Genomic DNA, 18,843 nt, shown 5'->3' with positions numbered 1-18,843 from the left:
GGACCAGAAATGCAGCTAGCCACAAAGCAAACAGGTAGAACAATATGACATCTTAGCATCTCACTGAAAGAAAGTTCAATCACTTAATCACTCAACTACAAGTCATGAACATACTTTAAAAGCAAACTTGACATTTAAATAAATAAAAAGGAACCATTATGTTACTAAGATGAAAGCCCTGAAAAACAGTTGAACATATAGAACAATAAATAAAAAGGATAGGGAGAAACTAAAGTAGTAAGCCATTTTCCTAGAATTAGTGATTGTCTTACCATAATCCTTCCCGGTTATCCATATTAATTAATTCAATCCCACAAGATTAGAACAAAACAATGATTCAATCCCACAAAACAATAATTAAAAATATTCATAAAAAAAAACGGAAAAAATACCCTCTTCAGTTTGTTGAATGTCATCGATACTTTCTTCAATCATAAGTGGACCACGTGTAGTGCGCATCTAATCTTGTGTACATATCAAAGCTTCAACCATATGTGAAGAAAGTAAACTACGAAATGGATCAAGTACTCTTCCACCGGTGCTAAATGCAGATTCTGATGCAATCGTGGAGACCGGAATGGCTAATACATCCCTAGTCATAAGACCAATTATAGGATATCTCTCCACCGCTTTTTTCCACCATCCCAAAGCATCAAAACTCTTACCGATAATATTAGGCTCTCTATCATCTATCAAATACTTGTCCAAATCACTTTTTTTGTCAAAATCTGTTTGTCCACCAATATCCCTCTCAAACTCATAATCAGCAACATCATGCCAATCATTATAGTTTTCAAAGTCTTTTGAAGTCAAATCAATATTTTCAGAAACACTTGACACATTTTGAGATTGTAAAGTAGCATAATGTTCATACAAAGAAGTCAAAGTTCCCATCACCATATCATACAACTGTGTGCCCTTTGCAGAATCATATTGATCATTAATAGCCCACTTAACATAATGCATTTTACGTCTAGGGTCAAGCACAACAGCAACATACATCATCAAGTTAATGTTATCCACATTTTCCCAATACTTGTCATACTTTTTCTTCATCCCATTGGACATTGACCTTTCCCTAATATCAACACTTTCACACTTGTTTTTAATCATCTTGCCGATTGTCACAAGTTCTAACAAATACACATTAGAGTAGCATACAAAGAACCTGAGAGTCTCATAGTAGCATCATAAAAAAACCTTAAGAAAGGGAATAAAAGAAGCAACACGATCCCAATTCATATCAGTAGTGCGGCAAGGGTGAGAATCGATCCCAAATCTCCTGAATTGGGAGGAAAACTTTAACTATTTGAGTTATCCCTTACTCTCATGATTAAATTAATTTTTAAATACGTTAATATTTTTTTTATTAGAATAAATAAGATAATATTTCAAAAAAAAAAAGCCATATAGATTTCTTGTGTTGTACACGCAATGTATGCGTGTCTCCTAGCTTGTGTTATTTAAATGAGGTTTCTAAACTATTGTTGACTAGGATTAGTCCCTAAACTATTTGGTCAGAAATCACATACTTCGTGTCTTTGTATATAGGTGGTTGAGGAACCAAAAATTAGCATTTAAAAGTTGAGAGACCAAAAGTGCACAAATACAGTAGTTTGGGGACTGTATTTATGCTTAACTCTTATTATACTTCCTACGTTTCATAATAATTGTAATTCTTTGACTGACACATATGTTAATGCATAGATTTGACCATTAATATTTATAATTATTTATTATCAAGAAGTATAAAAGGTTAAGATAATGAAAAAATATACTAAAAACTAATCTAAAAACATTTTATATGACAACATTTGTTTTTTACCCGTATATGTTAATTAAAAAAAAAAATACTCATAGTTTGTACTAGTATATAAAAAGTGCAAAATTCAAAGGCTTACAATTATGACAAAACAAAAGGGGTAGATTAGAGTAATGCCTTATACAAGTACAAGTATAAAAAAAATGTGGGTTTACCGTTTAAAAAAAAATGGGGTTGGATTTACGTGGGCTGTTGATGTGGGCTTCAATTGTTACTGTATAAAGTTAATAGTAGACCTAATCCAAGTCGGTATTGGTTTATTCCTATCTTTACCTAATTACCTCTATAAACAGAAATTGCAATTGAATCTTCAGTTTTGTATACATGCTTAATTCTAATTTTGATTCGTTTTAGCAGGCTCAAATTGACAAATATACTTATATACAAGGATATATAATAACAATTCGATTTATAAAGGTATGTTGCCTGTTTATCTTTTTCAATTCAATTACTGTATACTTATTATTTTAATTATTTTATTTAATGTAGGAGATTAATTTGGAATTTCTTGCACGGGGTGGATTTGATTTATGGATTCTTTGGTGATGAATTTAGTTTGTTGAATTTGATTTTGAGACTCTTAATTATGTTATAATGTAGATGGGTGATTGGTCCTTGTTGCCCTCTGATATTCTTGTTGGAATTGCTTTGAAATTGGATTCCATTGAGGAAGTTATGTCATTCATGGAATCATGTTTGCTCCTCCATGGTTAAACCCGTGTGGAGTCGTGCGGATAAACCAACTCCGCCTTGGTTACTGCTAGCAGGGCCTAAGCCGGAGCCGGGTAACGATGACAAGTCTAATTGTTAAGTTATATGCTCAGACGACTACTTCCCTGATCAAGGATACGGATCGTCAGACGATGAAGACGACGATGATCCTGTGATGATAGAGAAATATCCCTGGGCTATGAAAATTTTGGTGCGAAGATTCATTGTATTAAAGATTCCTGGAAGCAACAACATTGATGAGTTAGTTGTGTTTGTAATACATTTCCCATTTGATTGTATAGTTTGTGCTCGTCCCGGAGATAAAGCATGGACTGAAGTAGTTGAACCATGGCCACGAAATCTAACCCGCCCTTTTATTCATCAAGCCATGGTTTGGGATGGAAAAGTAATCATCTTGTATGGTCCTATTAATAAAAAACTTGTAATGCAGCGATTGCATATTGTGATGTAGCTAGTATCGCGGCTAATTCTAACCCTGTCAAGGCTAAAGATTATATTACTATTCCCTACGATCTGTGTAGAGAAACATCATCACCCCGAGATATATTTATGAAGGAGAGATGTATATGGTGGAGTTAGCTGGTGATTTACTTGTAGTCTTACGCATAAGAGAGTCTGGATGAATATCAAGATGCTCAAGGTGATTATATATACCTCTGGGACAATAAACATTGCTACCGTACCATTTATTTCAAGGTCTATAAGCATGTTCGTGACATATCATCTTCGTTGTGGGAAAATGTTGAGGATTTGGGTAATTATATGTTATTTGTTGGTGATAATTATGCTACTGCTGTTCATATATCAGAGGCTCCAAATTGCCAAAAGAACGCTATATACTTGATTGATGATGAATCAACAGCATATTGGGCTGTATCATGCAGAACCGATGTCCGTGGAGACGATATGGGTATCTTTGACATGACATCCGGAAAAATTACATCATTCTATGATGGCGGCGATACAATTTCCAAATACTTTTCTCCTATATGCTCTATGCCCAATTTTTTGTGTTTTTTTTTTTCCGAAGAAAAGTAGCCCATATAATTAAATCATATGAAAGATCCAATATCGCCAAAGTAATAATGATATGGGGAAAGGAACTCAAAACTAGGCCTGTACAAAACTATCCGAGAATCCGAAAATCTAATTATTCGATTCGCAACCGATCCGAACTTTTGGATATCCGATCCGAATTTTCATTTCGGATCGGATATACTGATCCGAAAAAACGGATATCAGATGCGGATTTGGATATTGATTTTCAAAATTTTGGATATCCGATATCCGAAATATAAAGGTTGAAATAGTGAAATATATAAAAAAAATTTAAATTGTTCATATAAAACTCACTTGTATTATTAGCTCATTATAATATCTTAATATATTTGATGATAATATTTATTCCAAAAAAACTACTATTTTGTTCAAATATGTTGTATAACTTAGTGATAAAAAAGCGGTAAAATTAGTGAAATTTATAAAGTAATCATAATCAATTTTTCTTAATATTGGATAACGGATATCCGAAGCATCCGATCCGAAAATTTTAGATATCCGATATTTGGATATCAATTTATGATATCTAAGTATTTGGATATTCCGATCCAAAATCACATTTAAGGTTTAAAACCCAACAATACATACTCCACGTTACACCCGATCTCCAATCTCGCATGAGCACCCGTATTACAATTACGTTTAATATTTGAAAAATAGACATACTTTTAAGGTTTTTTTTTAAAAAAAGGAAAATTAGTTTTTCCTCGAAAAAAAAAAAAACGAAAAAAGAAGAGCAAAGTAGCTTGTCATTAATCACCGAAGAGTAACCACAAAAGGTAGAAGTATTGAGCATAACCTTGTGCTCCGTATAAACTATCAATGACAATCTTGAGAACAGAAATTCTCGCACTCAAGAAAGATGAGAATAATCTCAAGAAACAGAATTCTGAAAGATTCAACATGTCTAAGTTTTTTCCAGCATATAATCAGTTCTACTGAATTCTAAATCTCTAAGACCATTCTCTGATTATCTCTGTTGGTAAGAGAAAATCTCAAACTATTCATTTTTTCTTCTTTGGTTCCTTGTTATAGTCATCTACTAGCCCCTCGACATCTTTCCAGAAAAGACCTTCCACCAAAACTCCATCCTTGGTAAACCTATAGGATTAACCAAACAACACAAATAAGCAATCAAAACAACCTCAGAGTATGAATGTATGAAAAGTATGTCTTCGAGAGTATGTAGAGAGAAACCATTTGGTGACACTCTTAGTCAATTCAACAGGTTTGTGGGCGGAGACTGATTTTGGATCAGCGCTTTCGATTGTCAATGTGTACATATCAGAGAACCTTGGTAATTTTGAAGATATGACAAGGCCTGTAGCATTGTAAGATCCCTGAACATAGGCAAAATGAAATCAGAAATCACACATTTTATAAACTCTGCATATGCCAATAATGTCACACATCCTCAAAAAGAGCAAAGGGGGAGAGCACTAAAAAAATAAATGGTGTGCACATGAAAGCTCGTTCAAATTACAAAGTAAAATCAATCAATCAAATCAATCAATCAAAGCCTTAATCCCATAAGTGGGGTCGGCTAACATGAACCAAAATTATTCCATGTAATCATCGACATAAATCTTCCTCCTCCATCCCTTACGATACAAAGTTTCATCCTCATGTAAATCCATATACTTCATATCCTTCCTAACTCCTTTCAACCAAGTAATTTTCGATCTCCCTCTCCCTCGTTTAACCCCTCCATGGTCCCACTCCTCCACTCTTCGTTCAGATACCATGGGACCATGAATTTAGATGTTCAGCCCTTTAGGATTAAATGCTTCACATATACTAATTATCTAGAAGACGAAGATCGAAAAACAAGTTAGTAAATGACTATCTATTTTGAGGACACACATTGAGACTTGAGACACAATGAAGCATAACAATGCTGTTTTCTGAAAAATATTTAAGGACATTCAAATCCGTTTTCATGATTACCACTTACAAATTAGTCCAACACTTTAATTCCTATATATACCAAACAAACAAACTAGCATCAAGTGACCTAGTTCAATTATAAATCCATGAATGGATGATGATATTGATCTGAAGTTGAGCAAAACGCCTCATTTGTACATTAAATTACCATTTTATTTTGTATAAAAGTGCCTTAATCTTTCACAACCTTAAACATCATGACATTGATTCATGACTGTATAAGACTAAAACACTCAATGAGAAGCTTAACTTATACGGTAATCACACTTTTCTCAAGAAAATATCAATTGAATCACATTCTGGCAGCAACCCAGCAAGAAAATAATTCATATTGAAAGGATAGAAAGATGTCTTATCCATGATATAACCTCCTATTTCCAAACTTTAACAATAACAACAACAATAAAAGAACAAAAACACACACAAACAAACATAAATTGCTTTTTTAGGATTCTAGATACTTACCGATGGAGGATAGGTGAACATTACAGCGTTCTTTTCCTTTCTGTAAATGATCAGCTGCAACAAACCATTGAAGACGATATATGTACAAGGAAGTCAAGGATTAAACATCATTCCATAAACATATCAAAACAGTAGTTACTGTAGATTAATCGCAGGTCAGAATAACATGCATTATTTTCTAGCTTATTAGCCTTGTACCCCTGAGACTTGCATAAAATTACTGTTTGAGAGGGTAACATTTATGCCATAGAAGGAAGGCTGATAACCAGTAAGTGCAAACTGCAAAGTCCCTCGAAAACAGGGGAGCCACCAATAACCTACAAGCAATAATATAGCTATGACACAACAAGCTCTAATTAAAGGCTAAATAAACTAACATCAATGTCCAACACTCCAACATCAAAAGCTCTCCAATGACTCCTCTGCACTAACATAGCTAATCAAAACGACTCAGAAGCAAGCCTACAGGTCTAAATTTACCCAACCATAAACTACATTCTACATAATATTAAAGAGGCTCCTAATCCCAATCTATTGTTTCCTGTGTAACTCAGACTGCAAGCCTCATAGCACACATACTCAATCCATGTGTCAAGAAAAATATTAATAGCACTATAAGAAGTGGTCTTGACAAGCATGAGTTGACAATAACAATACCACGCACTTTTGACCCAAAGTGGCTAAGCTCTTAAGAGGTCAAGATTCATAATAAACCCAACCTTTCTAACCAGTGAAGACTTTAAGATATATGATGACACCTGTTTCAAAGAAGCTAATTCACAGCTGATCCTGCAAAGAAGAATTTGTAACATAAAAATGGGGAATAAACTCTGATTCCCTTGTAGCTATGGACTTCATAGTTCCCATGGATCAGGGACAAACCCAGACAGAATACAATATCACACCCAATAATTTACAATACATACAACCTAAGTTTGTAATTCCATGTCAACAAGACTGTTACTTTGCTAAAAATTGGTGAACAACGTTCGCAATATTTAACCAAGGTAAGTGGTAAAAGAGAAGCAATAGCATGCACCAGTAGTGTTAACAGTAGCACACAATCTAGTAAGAATCAAAAACAAAACTATAAAAGAAAAGGATATAATATGATGCATCCGATCAAAAAATCCTTGTTCTCTGGGAACTTCTTAGGATAAAATTGTGCCACCAAGGCAATGGCTATAATGAAGGTTCCCATCAACAATCGTACATTGCTCATCCTAACATCCTCCACATATCCACGATTCTTAACAACCTGGAAAAATAATGAGCATATTGTCATAATCTCAGGAGAAATGCAGCTATCTAATTTAGCCAAAGTTCCATTACTCCCTACTCACAATTTAGCATCTTTAACAGTCCAAACAACGAAATTATCACTATCAACTATAGAAACTCGACAAATTACACATAAAGGTCAGCAAGAAAGTCTAATTTAGTTGTAAGTTGTAACTATTGTATAGTTGGTTAGAATACAAAGACAAACTGTCTGAATCCCAATTTTTCCATTGGGATGCGATAAGCCAATGGCAAAGTCCTAGTTCTCCGAGCTTCTAATCATTCCAGGCAACAATGATTGCCAGAATTCGTAATCTAACCATCTATTTTCCAAAATTTGCATAGGGTCATTAAGTTTTTCCGCATTCAGCACCCAAAAATCCAATTCGCAGCCCAAAAATTAAATCCGCAAAATAAAGTCATCTTACTACACTAAAACTTCATCACTCAACTGAAATTAATTAGAGCGTTGACTGTCCTTCGGTGAGTCAACTAAAACAAATCACAAAACTCATACAACTCAATACAACCACAAATTGCAGATTACCAAACCCTAATTGCAAACAGTCGATATAAAATCCCTAATTGCATAAAATTCGTTCAATTCGGAACAATCCAGAGGTACAGAACATCAAAATCGTTCGACAATTAATAAAAATACAATCAAAATCGAAGATCAGGATAAACAAACTCAAATTACGAAAAAAAAACCGAAAATTTTGTAAATTGAATTCAAAATAGAGATACCTCAGTAGCAGATTCGTCAAGAATGTGTTTGAGAGAATTATGATCCAACAAGTTGGCTTTTTTAGGGTTTTGCTGCTTCGTCGAGGTGGTGTTTGATTCGTTCGACATTTTCTCTCTCTAAAAAATAGGTGTGAAAAATTGGAAGTGTAGATGTTGCTTGGAATTTTCTCTGATCGAAACGATTTTATTCTCTCTCATCGATTATACATGAATATGAGTGCGTTTGTAGAATGGCTGAATGGAGGGGAAAAGAGGGAGATTTAAAGTGAAAAAAATAATGCTCTCGTTGAGAGTCGAACTCAAGACCTCCCGCTTACTAAACGGGTGCTCTAACCAACTGAGCTACGAGAGCTACTTGTCTATTTGATGAAGTATTTTAATTTAGATATTACTTTCTTCTATCTTTTTACCTTTTATTTCTTTTACAAAATTCTATCTTTTTACTTGATTTGCTTTGACTTTTACACTAATCACTATCCGTACTTTAATCGGATTTTGTGAATTATATATAAGGAAAAAGCATATACATGTATGTGGGCAAGGGCAGAACCAAAGGGGGGCTAGGGTGGGCTTTGGCTTCCCCCTTGGTTTAGGTTATCTATTAAATGCTGGTAAAGTATTATGTTGATAGTATTAGAGCTAAGTAGGTTTTGGGTATAAACGGAATTATTTAGGTACCAAATTCGATTCTTCCTCCTAACATATTTTTTGTTTCATTCTTTTGAGATTTCAATATACTATACTTCGTATTATTTTAATGTATGAGATATTATTACATAGTTTGGTCACCCTAATAAAAGATTTCTAGTTCCGCCACTATATGTGGGATCTTAATAGAATCGTTTCAATAAATATTATCACAATCTATAACTTTTATAATTTACTTATAGAGTATTAAAATTATTAATGGCTAAAATTGAGGCATTGTTCCATCCTGGGGGCTATTAGATTACACCAACTTCATCCAATGAAGGAACGAAAGACTCACATAAAAGCAAGACATCCAAGACTGAGAAAGAAATGAAAATCAATACATTGTTGTAAAGGCTGATGCTATTAGAAGGCTAGCAAAGAGACTAAAAAGCCAGGAAAAAGCATGCTTTACATCCTATGTCCTTACTACGAATACGAAAGATGGAGAAGGAGATCCATGCGGGAATGAAGGGGATTTGCTCTTCCAAATACGGGTTATTTTCTATTATTTATGCTAGCATTAGACGTGACGCGAGGCTCGATGTAATTGAGCTCTAAATAGAAGGTATAAAAGAAAAAAAGCGATTCACAAAGTTTGCTTCACAGTTGTGCTTGAAGTTTGCTTCACGAGTGCTTGAACTTTTATAAAACACGGGGAGCATTCTAAAAATAAACAAAAATAATAATAATAACAAAAAAAAACTAATATAATATATTAAAAGAAAAATTTGATTTTAATAATCTAACCTTTGACCAATTTATTTTTAATAATCCAACTAGTTGATTATTTTACGATAATCCAAGCTTTATATCTTATTCTATTTTATCAGGCAAAAATGACCACTTACCTGATGAACCTTTTTTTTTTTAATTCAATTAAAAAAATTAAAGGAAAAAATAAACCCTTCATTTCTCCCCCTTCCCCAGCCTTGCCCACGCAGCCCACCTCCCCATGGCCACCAGGCCCACCACCGCAGCAGTGCAGCACCACCGTCGCTGGGTTGGTGCCCACTCAACGACCCCCAGCCATCAAAACACCACGCCACACCCTTTTTGTTCCACCCACACAACCTCTCTCCTCTTTCTCCTGAAACCACCACACAACCCTCATTGCCACCGCACCAATTCCCACACTTCAACCAAAGCACCAATTCAACAGCGCAGCCTCGAACAACAGCCGCTCAACTAATTCGCAACCACCGCCCACTTTGCCCACAACCAACGGTAGCCGTAACTTCTCACCACCACCTCTAAACCGCCGCAAGTAGCAACCAATTACAACAACATCGACACAAATTGCAACACTAAAATATCACAACAAACCCAGCATTCACATCATCAATAAAATCAAAAATCAACCAAAACCCACAAAAAATTAGCTAATAAAACACCTACCCAGTTAAGATTGAATTGCAGTTCGTCAAAAAAAATAAAAATAAAAAAATAAAGATTGAATTGCATATTGAAATGAAGTAAGCTTTTTGGCTGAACATTCCTTGAGCATTGAAGTGAAATTAGGGGAAAACCCCAGTTAAGATCAAAGGGTCAAAGAATCGAAAACGGAAGATCCGAGAAAAATGGGTTTAAAGAATTTGAATGCGGTGGTTTTTTTGGATGGTTTCCGGTGAATTCTAACGGAGGTGGTTGCGTGCTTCTGGGTTTCGACCAGGGTGGTGGCTGGTGGGGTGGGGTTCCTTGCTGCCGGAGGTTGAGGTGTGGTGGGCGGAGGTTTGGCCGAAAATGGGAGCTATGCAGGGAGGTGGGGAAAGGAATTAAGGGAGGAAGAAGATGAAGAGGAAAGGAAAAAAAGGAGAAATTTTTTATTTTATTTTTTTCATTTTAAAGTTTTTTTTTTAAAAAAAAAAAACAAAAATATTTTTTGGACAAATGAAAATGCAACACGTGGCAAGTGACTTATTATTGTAGGTTAAGTGATCTGCTTGGGCTAATAGAATATAACACCCCCAAAGCTTGGATTAATGTGGAATAATCAAAAGGCCAAATTAATAAAAAAAAGACCGCACAAAGGTTGGATTATTAGAATCAAATTTTCCTTAGAAGAAAATATTACAAATAAATTTCGTAATCATTTGCAAGTTAAACATTAATATTAATATATATATAGAATAGTCGTCTTTTACTTAACAAAACACAATCAATTTTCATACCCCTTTGTTTTGTTTTTTCAAATGAAACCTTGTGAACGCCAAGGCTATGATATGCATTGTGTGTAAAAAAAATTAAATAAGATAATTGGATAAATTAGCTTAAATAAATTAAACGACAATAACATAACATGGTGCTCTTTTCGGTGTCCAAAATACATGTCAAAACATATGTTGCTTTTATCGGAAAACAAATAAGAAGAATTGATAATTTCTAGTGTGATATATCCCGTGATAACATATGAGTACATTCTAGTATACACATTTGTACAAATACGATCACCTTTATTCTACACTTTATTTCACTTCTGCTAATCCAATTCAAGTTAATTTGTGCGAGATTTCAACTTTAAAGAAGCTCTTTCTTACTATCATTTTTATTTTATTACGAAAAAAAAAAAAAAAAAAAAAAACATTGAAAGTATTCGGTAAAAATAAATTTTATTTTAAAAAAACCCAACTCGTCCAACTGGTAAATAAGTTTTATTACTGGGAGTAGTCCACTTTGCCAGTCTCCTTCAACCGCGTGCATTTCTTCAGTCTCTCTCCTCTCTATCGCCGCCTCTATCTCTTTCTCTCTCCTCCCTTCCTTTCTTCTTTATTTCTTCCCTCTTCACTTTTCTCTTTCACCCCTTCTTCTTCTCCTTCACGCTCACTTTCACCCACCCCTCAACTCTTCGTTGACTCCTTCTTCTTCAATCTACTCCCCTAGATCTGATGCTCTAGTTCCCCTTTTTCATCGCTCTAAGGTCAGATCTCTTGCTTCACTTTACCACTTTCCTGGGTTTTTCTTTAATTTTTTACTTTTTTTGATTTTCTGCTTCTTGATTTTGCAGATCTGCTGCTATTATGCGCTTTGATTGAATATCCATGTCCTCGATTATGGAGATTAGCGAAGAAACGGTTCAAATCAGGGAGGTTTGGCATCATAATTTAGAACAAGAGTTTGCTTTAATTCGGGAAATTGTTGATTCTTATCCTTATGTTGCAATGGATTCTGAGTTTCCTGGGATTGTAATTAGACCAGTTGGAACTTTCAAAAATATTACAGACTTTAATTATAAGACCCTAAAAGATAATGTTGATATGTTGAAGTTAATCCAGTTGGGTTTAACTTTTTCAGATGGAAAGGGGAATTTGCCAACTTGTGGAACTGAAAAATATTGTATTTGGCAGTTTAATTTTAGGGAGTTTAATGTTGGGGAGGATGTTTATGCTAGTGATTCCATTGAGCTTTTGAAGCAATGTGGGATTGATTTTGCGAAATATAGGGCGGAGGGTATCGATTCGAATCGATTTGCTGAGCTTCTTATGTCGTCTGGGATTGTGTTGAATGATGATATCAAATGGGTTACATTTCATAGTGGGTATGATTTTGGGTACTTGCTTAAGTCGTTGACTTGCCGGGACTTGCCCGAAACGCAGGCCGGATTTTTTACCTTGATCAATATCTATTTCCCTTTTCTGTATGATATCAAGCATTTGATGAAGTTCTGTAACAGCCTTCATGGTGGGCTTAACAAGCTTGCCGAGTTGTTGGAGGTGAAAAGAGTTGGGATTGGTCACCAGGCTGGGTCGGATAGTTTGCTCACTTGTTGTGCATTTATGAAGTTGAAGGAGAATTTCTTCGGTGGTAGCACTGAGAAGTATGCTGGTGTTCTATATGGCCTCGGCGAGGACGGTTAGGGTTTATGCCTTTTGTTTTTAACTCTTTTTAGTTAAAAAAGAAATAGCATTGACCAAACCAAACCAAATCAAACCAAGCCACTGTTGAATTATGTCTGATTTAGTCTGTTGTGGAGTTTCCCATTTGTATTTGTACACAATTTAGTTGAAGGGTATTGTTGTTCTTACTCATAAGAAGGGTGTCAGATCGCTTTGTAGCTTGTGTAGTAGAGTCAATCATAATCAATGTAACGGAAACCTTTGCTCTTTTAGGAGCACAGTTCTCTGTAAATTAGAACAGTCAGTTGTTCAACATGAATCTAATCATGCTTACCTTCTTTTCAACTCTGTCCTTTGTTCTTTAACATCTTTATTTGGTATTTCATTTTCAGCTTATATACAGGGTATCCCCAAACGCAGTGCTTTTCTTTTGGACAATTGATATAAAAAATGATCTCAAATGGTAATAGGAAATTGTCCAAACATAGCCATGACTCACAATAATAGAATGTTATTAAGAATTTCACTCAAGATCTGGTGCTCAGATTTATTTCTCAATTCTTTTACTTTCAAAATATTGTTGTCCTTTTGTCTTCACAGTATAATGTTGTGGTCATTCATTAGTTATGGTACATAATTTCTGTTTTGTACTCCCCTTCAGATTTCATTGTTTTATTGACAACTTATAGTAATGAAAGTTTTGAGATGTTCTTACCATGCTGTTGAAATGGTGTTGGGGTGACTAAATGTTTAATTGTTTACACTATGATTCGTACTGGTTGTCTTGAGTCCTAGTTATTATCTCTTCTTTTGGACTGCTTAGTTGTTGATCTGTTGCAGCTTTCTTTTGATGATGTTGTTTCAGCAATGTTCTGTCAGGTTAATCTCAAAGCCATTTCTAATACACAGTGCATTTGTTTTGATATTTTTCTGCATATCCTAGTATACCAAGTTATCAGCATGGTTTACTTAAGTATTAGTGTCTTACTATCTGTTTGATTATTGAATACCAAGTCTGCCTTTTTCAGGAGTGTATATCGCTACAGTTTTGTTTCTGAATGCAGTAAATTTAGGCAGACAAGGTGCATGACTTTATCTTATTTTAATTTTTTTTTATTTTTTTTTTATTTTGGGGTGTAAGAATGGCTTTGATTGTGGCTTTAATTTTTTTTTATTTTTTTTATCAAAATCATGGTTTCGATAAAAATGCTGATTTCTTTGCTCAATCTTTACTGTCTCTTTGTTGCTTGGTGTTTACCTGGCCTTGTTATTAGATTATCTGGTGGAAGTGAACTGGAAAATTTCTCTATTGTGGTTTGTATTTGATATTGTGTGCCTTAATCTTTTGTAACTTATAAGCTTATCATTTAGAAAGATAATAGAGAGATATAACTTCTACTACGCAAGTTGACATTTTTACTCTTATTTGTATGTTGCTCACTGATTTAGATTCAGTCTCACTTTGAGCTCCATTTTTTCTGGGCAAGATGAATTGTTTCTATTAAAAGAGTATCATGGAATCGAGGACTTGCTTGTTGATGCTGTAAGTTTCTTTGGATTGATTGCAATAACTCTATGTGATCTGAGTCATCTGACAAGAAAGATCACCTGAAGTCTGGTCATTAATAGATGAGCTTGATGTTTTTCATGTAGAACAATCACGTACAGGCTGATAAGATGTGTTGTTTGTTTGTTTTATTAGTTCATGAATAATTAATTTAACAAAAAACAATACTAAACTTCTTATTTATTCATGTTCTCTCTCTTTCACAAGTGTGTTATTTTTTTTTTTTTTGTTTTTTCGCTTTGTGGAGACTGCTAGTATTCAGCCTATTTTCTCACAGTTGTTTTGCTCACTTTGACTATAAATGAATCATGGTGTATCTTAGAACTGTTGTGAAGCATTAAATACTATTTGTTGCCTATATTATCGAAATGCGTATTCTTGGATTTCAGATTTGCTAGATTTAGCTTCTTTGCTTGCCTGAACGCCGTGCTTGGCTCCCTTTTTTTTTTCGTCCTTACTTCACAAACAGCCTGATTAGGTTCTTAATTTGTTGCTAGTCTTAAATTGAAATTCGTTATTCACTGAATTATTGAATAAGCTTTGGAGCTAAATCCAGATCAGTCTTTTTTCGTGTTGTTTAGGCTAGGTTCATTGCTCATGTTAGTTTTTGGCAACTCTACTTGTGTTGGCTTGGTCGTACTTGTCTGAGATGTTTATCTTTTTTGTCGTGACATGTGAGCTATCCCTTGGCATATGAACTAGAGTACGACATTAGATTGATATTTTTTTTGGTGTTTCACCCAGTTCACCATTTGGGCTAATCCGGATTCGGGGATCAATTTTGGGTGGTTAGGTTCCAGTCTCCTCCTAATTGTTGTTGTGAGGGATCGTACACGGGTTTTCCCTACTTACTGCAGTCCCAATCACCATTGCACCAACAACCAATTGGTACAACATTAGATTGATGAATACATGTATGTTTACTTGTTTAGTAATCAGTATGAGTTGCTTTTACTCTTATAGGTCTGATTTTGCGCTCGGAGGAAATAAGTGTTTGGAAACTTGGGCTGAGTGGGTGATAATGGGGTGTTACTTGATTTAGCCATTGCCAAATTTCCATTGTGAGGATAATGATTTGATTTTTCTTGTTTTAAAATTTTTTGGTCATATTGGTGGCTGATTTTGACTCAGAACTCGCTCTGAGTTTGTGGTAGGTCTTAAAGAGGTTGTTTTAGCTTCTCCTTTGAATATGGGTTCCATTGTTAAATTTTTTTCCCTCTGTTTTTTAATGTCTGTTTTTACAAGGGAGTGCCTTGCAAACTATCCAGAAGGTGAAGGGATTGCGAGTGAGGATAAAAATGTGGCATTTGTTTATTTCAAAAGAAAATTATTTTCCATCTTTGGGCATATTTTTTTTACGAACATCTTTGCCTCTTTAGGAATATTATTATCCGCCGTTTATTTAGAAAGTGGGAGGATTATGTCCCTAATTCGCTTAAATTAAGCGGAGATTCGATTATGTTTTCAGTTTGTTTATTTCTTATGTATTATATATGGTCATATGGGACAATAATTTTACTCTCATACGCATGGCTTTGCGGACAATTTTTTTTTTTTTTTTTTTTTTTTTTGACGAATAGAATTTTTTTAAAGATTGCTTTATTTTACAATCATGGTTACATCAACATTAAGAGATTAAGTTAATCAACTAATCGGATGATTGCTCCCTAGTTTAGTTTGATATTCAAAGTCGAAGTAATGCACATTCGGTTGTCTATAGCATCTCATGAGTTGGCAGAATAATGCATCCCAAGGGTCAAAATGATAAATTGTTACAGAAATACTCCTTTCGTCCTCAATTTGTTTTGGTTTGGAACAATGGAATTGCATATATAAAGTATATTTTTACAATGTTAAGTTCAAAGATTAGCAAATTTGTTTAGTTCATTATATTTAATTGATGTATGATAACTTTTATAAATTTTAGGATAAAAAATTACTCCATATATCATTGTGATGGTGCACACTACATATCAAGAAGGCAAGAATATTAGAAGCGTACCTTTTATTTTTCTCAAACTTACTTGCTAAAATGTCTTACTTCTATACAGCAATGAGAACATGCATATTTCACTTTTGAGCTCTTTGATTAGTACATCTATACTATACTCCCTTAGTCCCTCCGTCCCAAAATACATGAGACGTTGGACTTTTTTTCACTAGATTTGACCATAGTTTTTTTACTGACATAATAATAGTAATATATTTTTCATAAAATATGTTGTTAGATAGGTTTTAATTTAAAGTTCCATAATATAATTTTTTAAAATAATTTTCATTAATATTTAATTATATAAAAATAAAGTTAAACTAGTGCATTGACATGTGTGCAATGTTTGATTATGTCATGTATTATGCGACAGAGGAAGTATATTAAAAGAGCTAATTAAATGAGAATGTCAGGGATTGTTAGAAAAAGATTAGGGTGAAAAGTGGGATTGTTTTTTAAATATGGTGTAAAGATGGGATTATTAGTTTTTATTTTTTCTATTACTAGGGGAGCCTATGCGCAACTGTTTAGTTGTTATGGTCAAATTGTAAAAGCTTACCCTAATATTGGAAGCTTGTTAGATAGACTTTTAAATACATGCTAAAGAGCATTGTCAACAATGATTAAAAAAAAAAACACTTTCATATTCTCTCTCTACTCATTTTCTCACTCATCTTGCTCATTAGTATTTTGATGCTCATATTTTTATCACATTAATGATAAAAAAAAAAAAAAAAATTATTCGCCATGACACCACTCTCTCTACCACATGATCCTCTCTTACTTTTACTAATGCAAAATAAAATTTGTATAATTACTTTTACTAATATAATTCAATTCATCATATGGTCAAGATTGATTGAGAGATCTAACTATAAAAATTAATTGGCTTTAGTGTAGAATAAAAAATAGTAATAGTATATTTAATTTTAGAACACAATCATGTGAATCAAATGGAAGGATGAACCAAAATTTAAAGGTGCATATGTAGTATAAAAAAACGTCTAAATTACCTCTTGGTATACAATAGGGTTAGTAACCCTAACCTATATAATCAAGCGTTACAATTACAATCAATCAATAACTATATAATAATAATTATATACTAAAAGACACACCAACAATGACACATGTCAATTTCTGGTGTGTCCTTAGTTTTTTTTTTTTATATAAAAAAAATCCTTTTATATTTTAGGAAATTATTATATACAACAATAATTGTCATAGTTAACTGTATAAAATAAGTAAAGATCTTTTACATTCTATAGATGGATAAGCAACTACTATAAGTATGTGTTTTGGCAACATATAATTACTTTAAAAAATGCAATCTTTGAGAATCTTTTTTTAAGAATATATAATCTTCATATACTTGACAATTATACTTACTGAATTAGGAAAAAAAATCCTATATATGAATAATTTATAAATACTTCTTTGATTAATAGTAAGAAATAAAAAGGATACATCAATTTTGTCTTTGAAAATTTAAAATTAACCATACGAAGCGATCAATATTAACAACGGGCGTCAAATCAGTCGGTAAAATGAAATATTAGCAAATGATTTTAAAAACGGTCGCTAATTACCGACTGTTAAGATGATAATTAGTCGCTAATTACCGATCGTTTTAAAAAGCAGTTATTCGACATGATTTTAAAATACTCATTTGACTAAAGTACTAAACAACTCTTTCACGTGATATTCAATATTTAAATTTTTGTAAAGACATGAAATAAGAAGAAAATAACTATATTTTGGTAAAAATTTGTTCACAATGCAATAGTTTTAGAATTTTTTTTTTATTAAATATAATGCTAATTAAAATATATTGTGCATGGCACGGAACCTAACCTAGTTTTTAATAAAAGCAAGCAAACAGACTAACACAAAGAACTTAAATGCTAATTTTATCAAGCAATTAAACCAAGTCTTTTGGCCTACTTTAACTAACATCGTACTTATTAAAAATGTAAAAGTAAAAATATAAGGGTAAATAAGTAAATGAACTTTTTAAGGGATATATTAGTCTCAACACTATTCATAAGAGTTGAGTAATATGTACTTTTGAAAAGGTAGGGATATATTAGTATTAACACTATTTATAAGATCGAGTTGAGTGATACTTTTGAAAATGTAGGGATTTAAGCTCACAAACTCTTAAATAATGTGGTTAATTAGTTATACAATAAATATATTGTAAACAAGTGTAATATTACGTAAAAATGATCAAAAGACATCCTAACATAAAATCTAAATCGCATATTTTTCACATACAATCATACCAATGTAGCCAAGAGTCCTAGTCTCACCATATGTAACAACAATGCAACATACCCTTGGTTCGTTATTGTTAAACCCCTATGTAAAACTCACTTGTTAAACCCCTACTTTAAGAGTAAGGTAAAACCAAGAGAATAACTAAATAAAGCAATAGAGATAGTTATAAGAAAGGGGATTCGATTCACATCAAAATAGATCAAGTAAGTACGAAACTAATAAAAATAACAAACTTGACTTTGGCATCAATATTGTTGTATACTCTGTACTTGGATATTTCCAATACAACAATATTTATTTACATGGTCTTGTTTGGTTGAACAAAAAAAATGAGGTAATTGAAAAATCATGGGAATTTAGAAATGGGGGATTTGTTTGGTAGACTATAAAAAGTGAAACATGTGGGAATTGCAGTAACTCAAAACTCCCA

At 33.3% G+C, this 18,843-nt stretch overlaps 2 protein-coding genes, 1 long non-coding RNA gene and 1 other non-coding gene across 4 annotated transcripts; 2 read left to right on the top strand and 2 right to left on the bottom strand.

Annotated features, from left to right (window-relative positions):
• The first annotated feature begins 1,761 nt into the window (after positions 1-1,761).
• On the top strand, positions 1,762-3,004 carry LOC110704646. The gene is made up of 2 exons (XR_002507982.1): positions 1,762-2,239; positions 2,423-3,004. It is a non-coding gene; the product is annotated as an uncharacterized LOC110704646 (long non-coding RNA).
• A 1,333-nt stretch (positions 3,005-4,337) lies between these two features.
• Positions 4,338-8,289, bottom strand: LOC110705876 (probable signal peptidase complex subunit 2). Its single transcript, XM_021883803.1, has 5 exons — positions 8,054-8,289; positions 7,132-7,283; positions 6,026-6,107; positions 4,811-4,953; positions 4,338-4,714 (listed from the first exon to the last, which is right to left on the bottom strand). The coding sequence occupies exons 1-5, from the start codon at positions 8,159-8,161 to the stop codon at positions 4,618-4,620; spliced, it is 582 nt and encodes a 193-aa protein (XP_021739495.1). The 5' UTR covers positions 8,162-8,289; the 3' UTR covers positions 4,338-4,617.
• Positions 8,290-8,331: 42 nt separating this feature from the next.
• Positions 8,332-8,405, bottom strand: TRNAT-AGU. Its single transcript has one exon. It is a non-coding gene; the product is annotated as a tRNA-Thr (tRNA).
• A 2,957-nt stretch (positions 8,406-11,362) lies between these two features.
• On the top strand, positions 11,363-12,921 carry LOC110705864 (probable CCR4-associated factor 1 homolog 7). The gene is made up of 2 exons (XM_021883800.1): positions 11,363-11,660; positions 11,748-12,921. The coding sequence occupies exon 2, from the start codon at positions 11,782-11,784 to the stop codon at positions 12,595-12,597; it is 816 nt and encodes a 271-aa protein (XP_021739492.1). The 5' UTR covers positions 11,363-11,660; positions 11,748-11,781; the 3' UTR covers positions 12,598-12,921.
• Positions 12,922-18,843: the final 5,922 nt, after the last annotated feature.

The sequence above is a fragment of the Chenopodium quinoa genome, unplaced genomic scaffold (assembly GCF_001683475.1).
Source record: "Chenopodium quinoa cultivar QQ74 unplaced genomic scaffold, ASM168347v1, whole genome shotgun sequence".
Taxonomy (NCBI): domain Eukaryota; kingdom Viridiplantae; phylum Streptophyta; class Magnoliopsida; order Caryophyllales; family Amaranthaceae; genus Chenopodium; species Chenopodium quinoa.
The sequence above is the reverse complement of the archived record's forward strand: the minus strand, read 5'-3'. Positions and strand labels throughout refer to the sequence as shown.

Coding starts and splice junctions, on each gene's coding strand:
- LOC110705876 (XM_021883803.1), bottom strand. CDS start 8,161: ATGTCGAACGAATCAAACACCACCTCGACGAAGCAGCAAAACCCTAAA. Junction 7,284..8,053: donor TTGACGAATCTGCTACTGAG/GTATCTCTATTT, acceptor TTATTTTTCCAG/GTTGTTAAGAATCGTGGATA. Junction 4,715..4,810: donor ACTAAGAGTGTCACCAAATG/GTTTCTCTCTAC, acceptor TTAATCCTATAG/GTTTACCAAGGATGGAGTTT.
- LOC110705864 (XM_021883800.1), top strand. CDS start 11,782: ATGTCCTCGATTATGGAGATTAGCGAAGAAACGGTTCAAATCAGGGAG.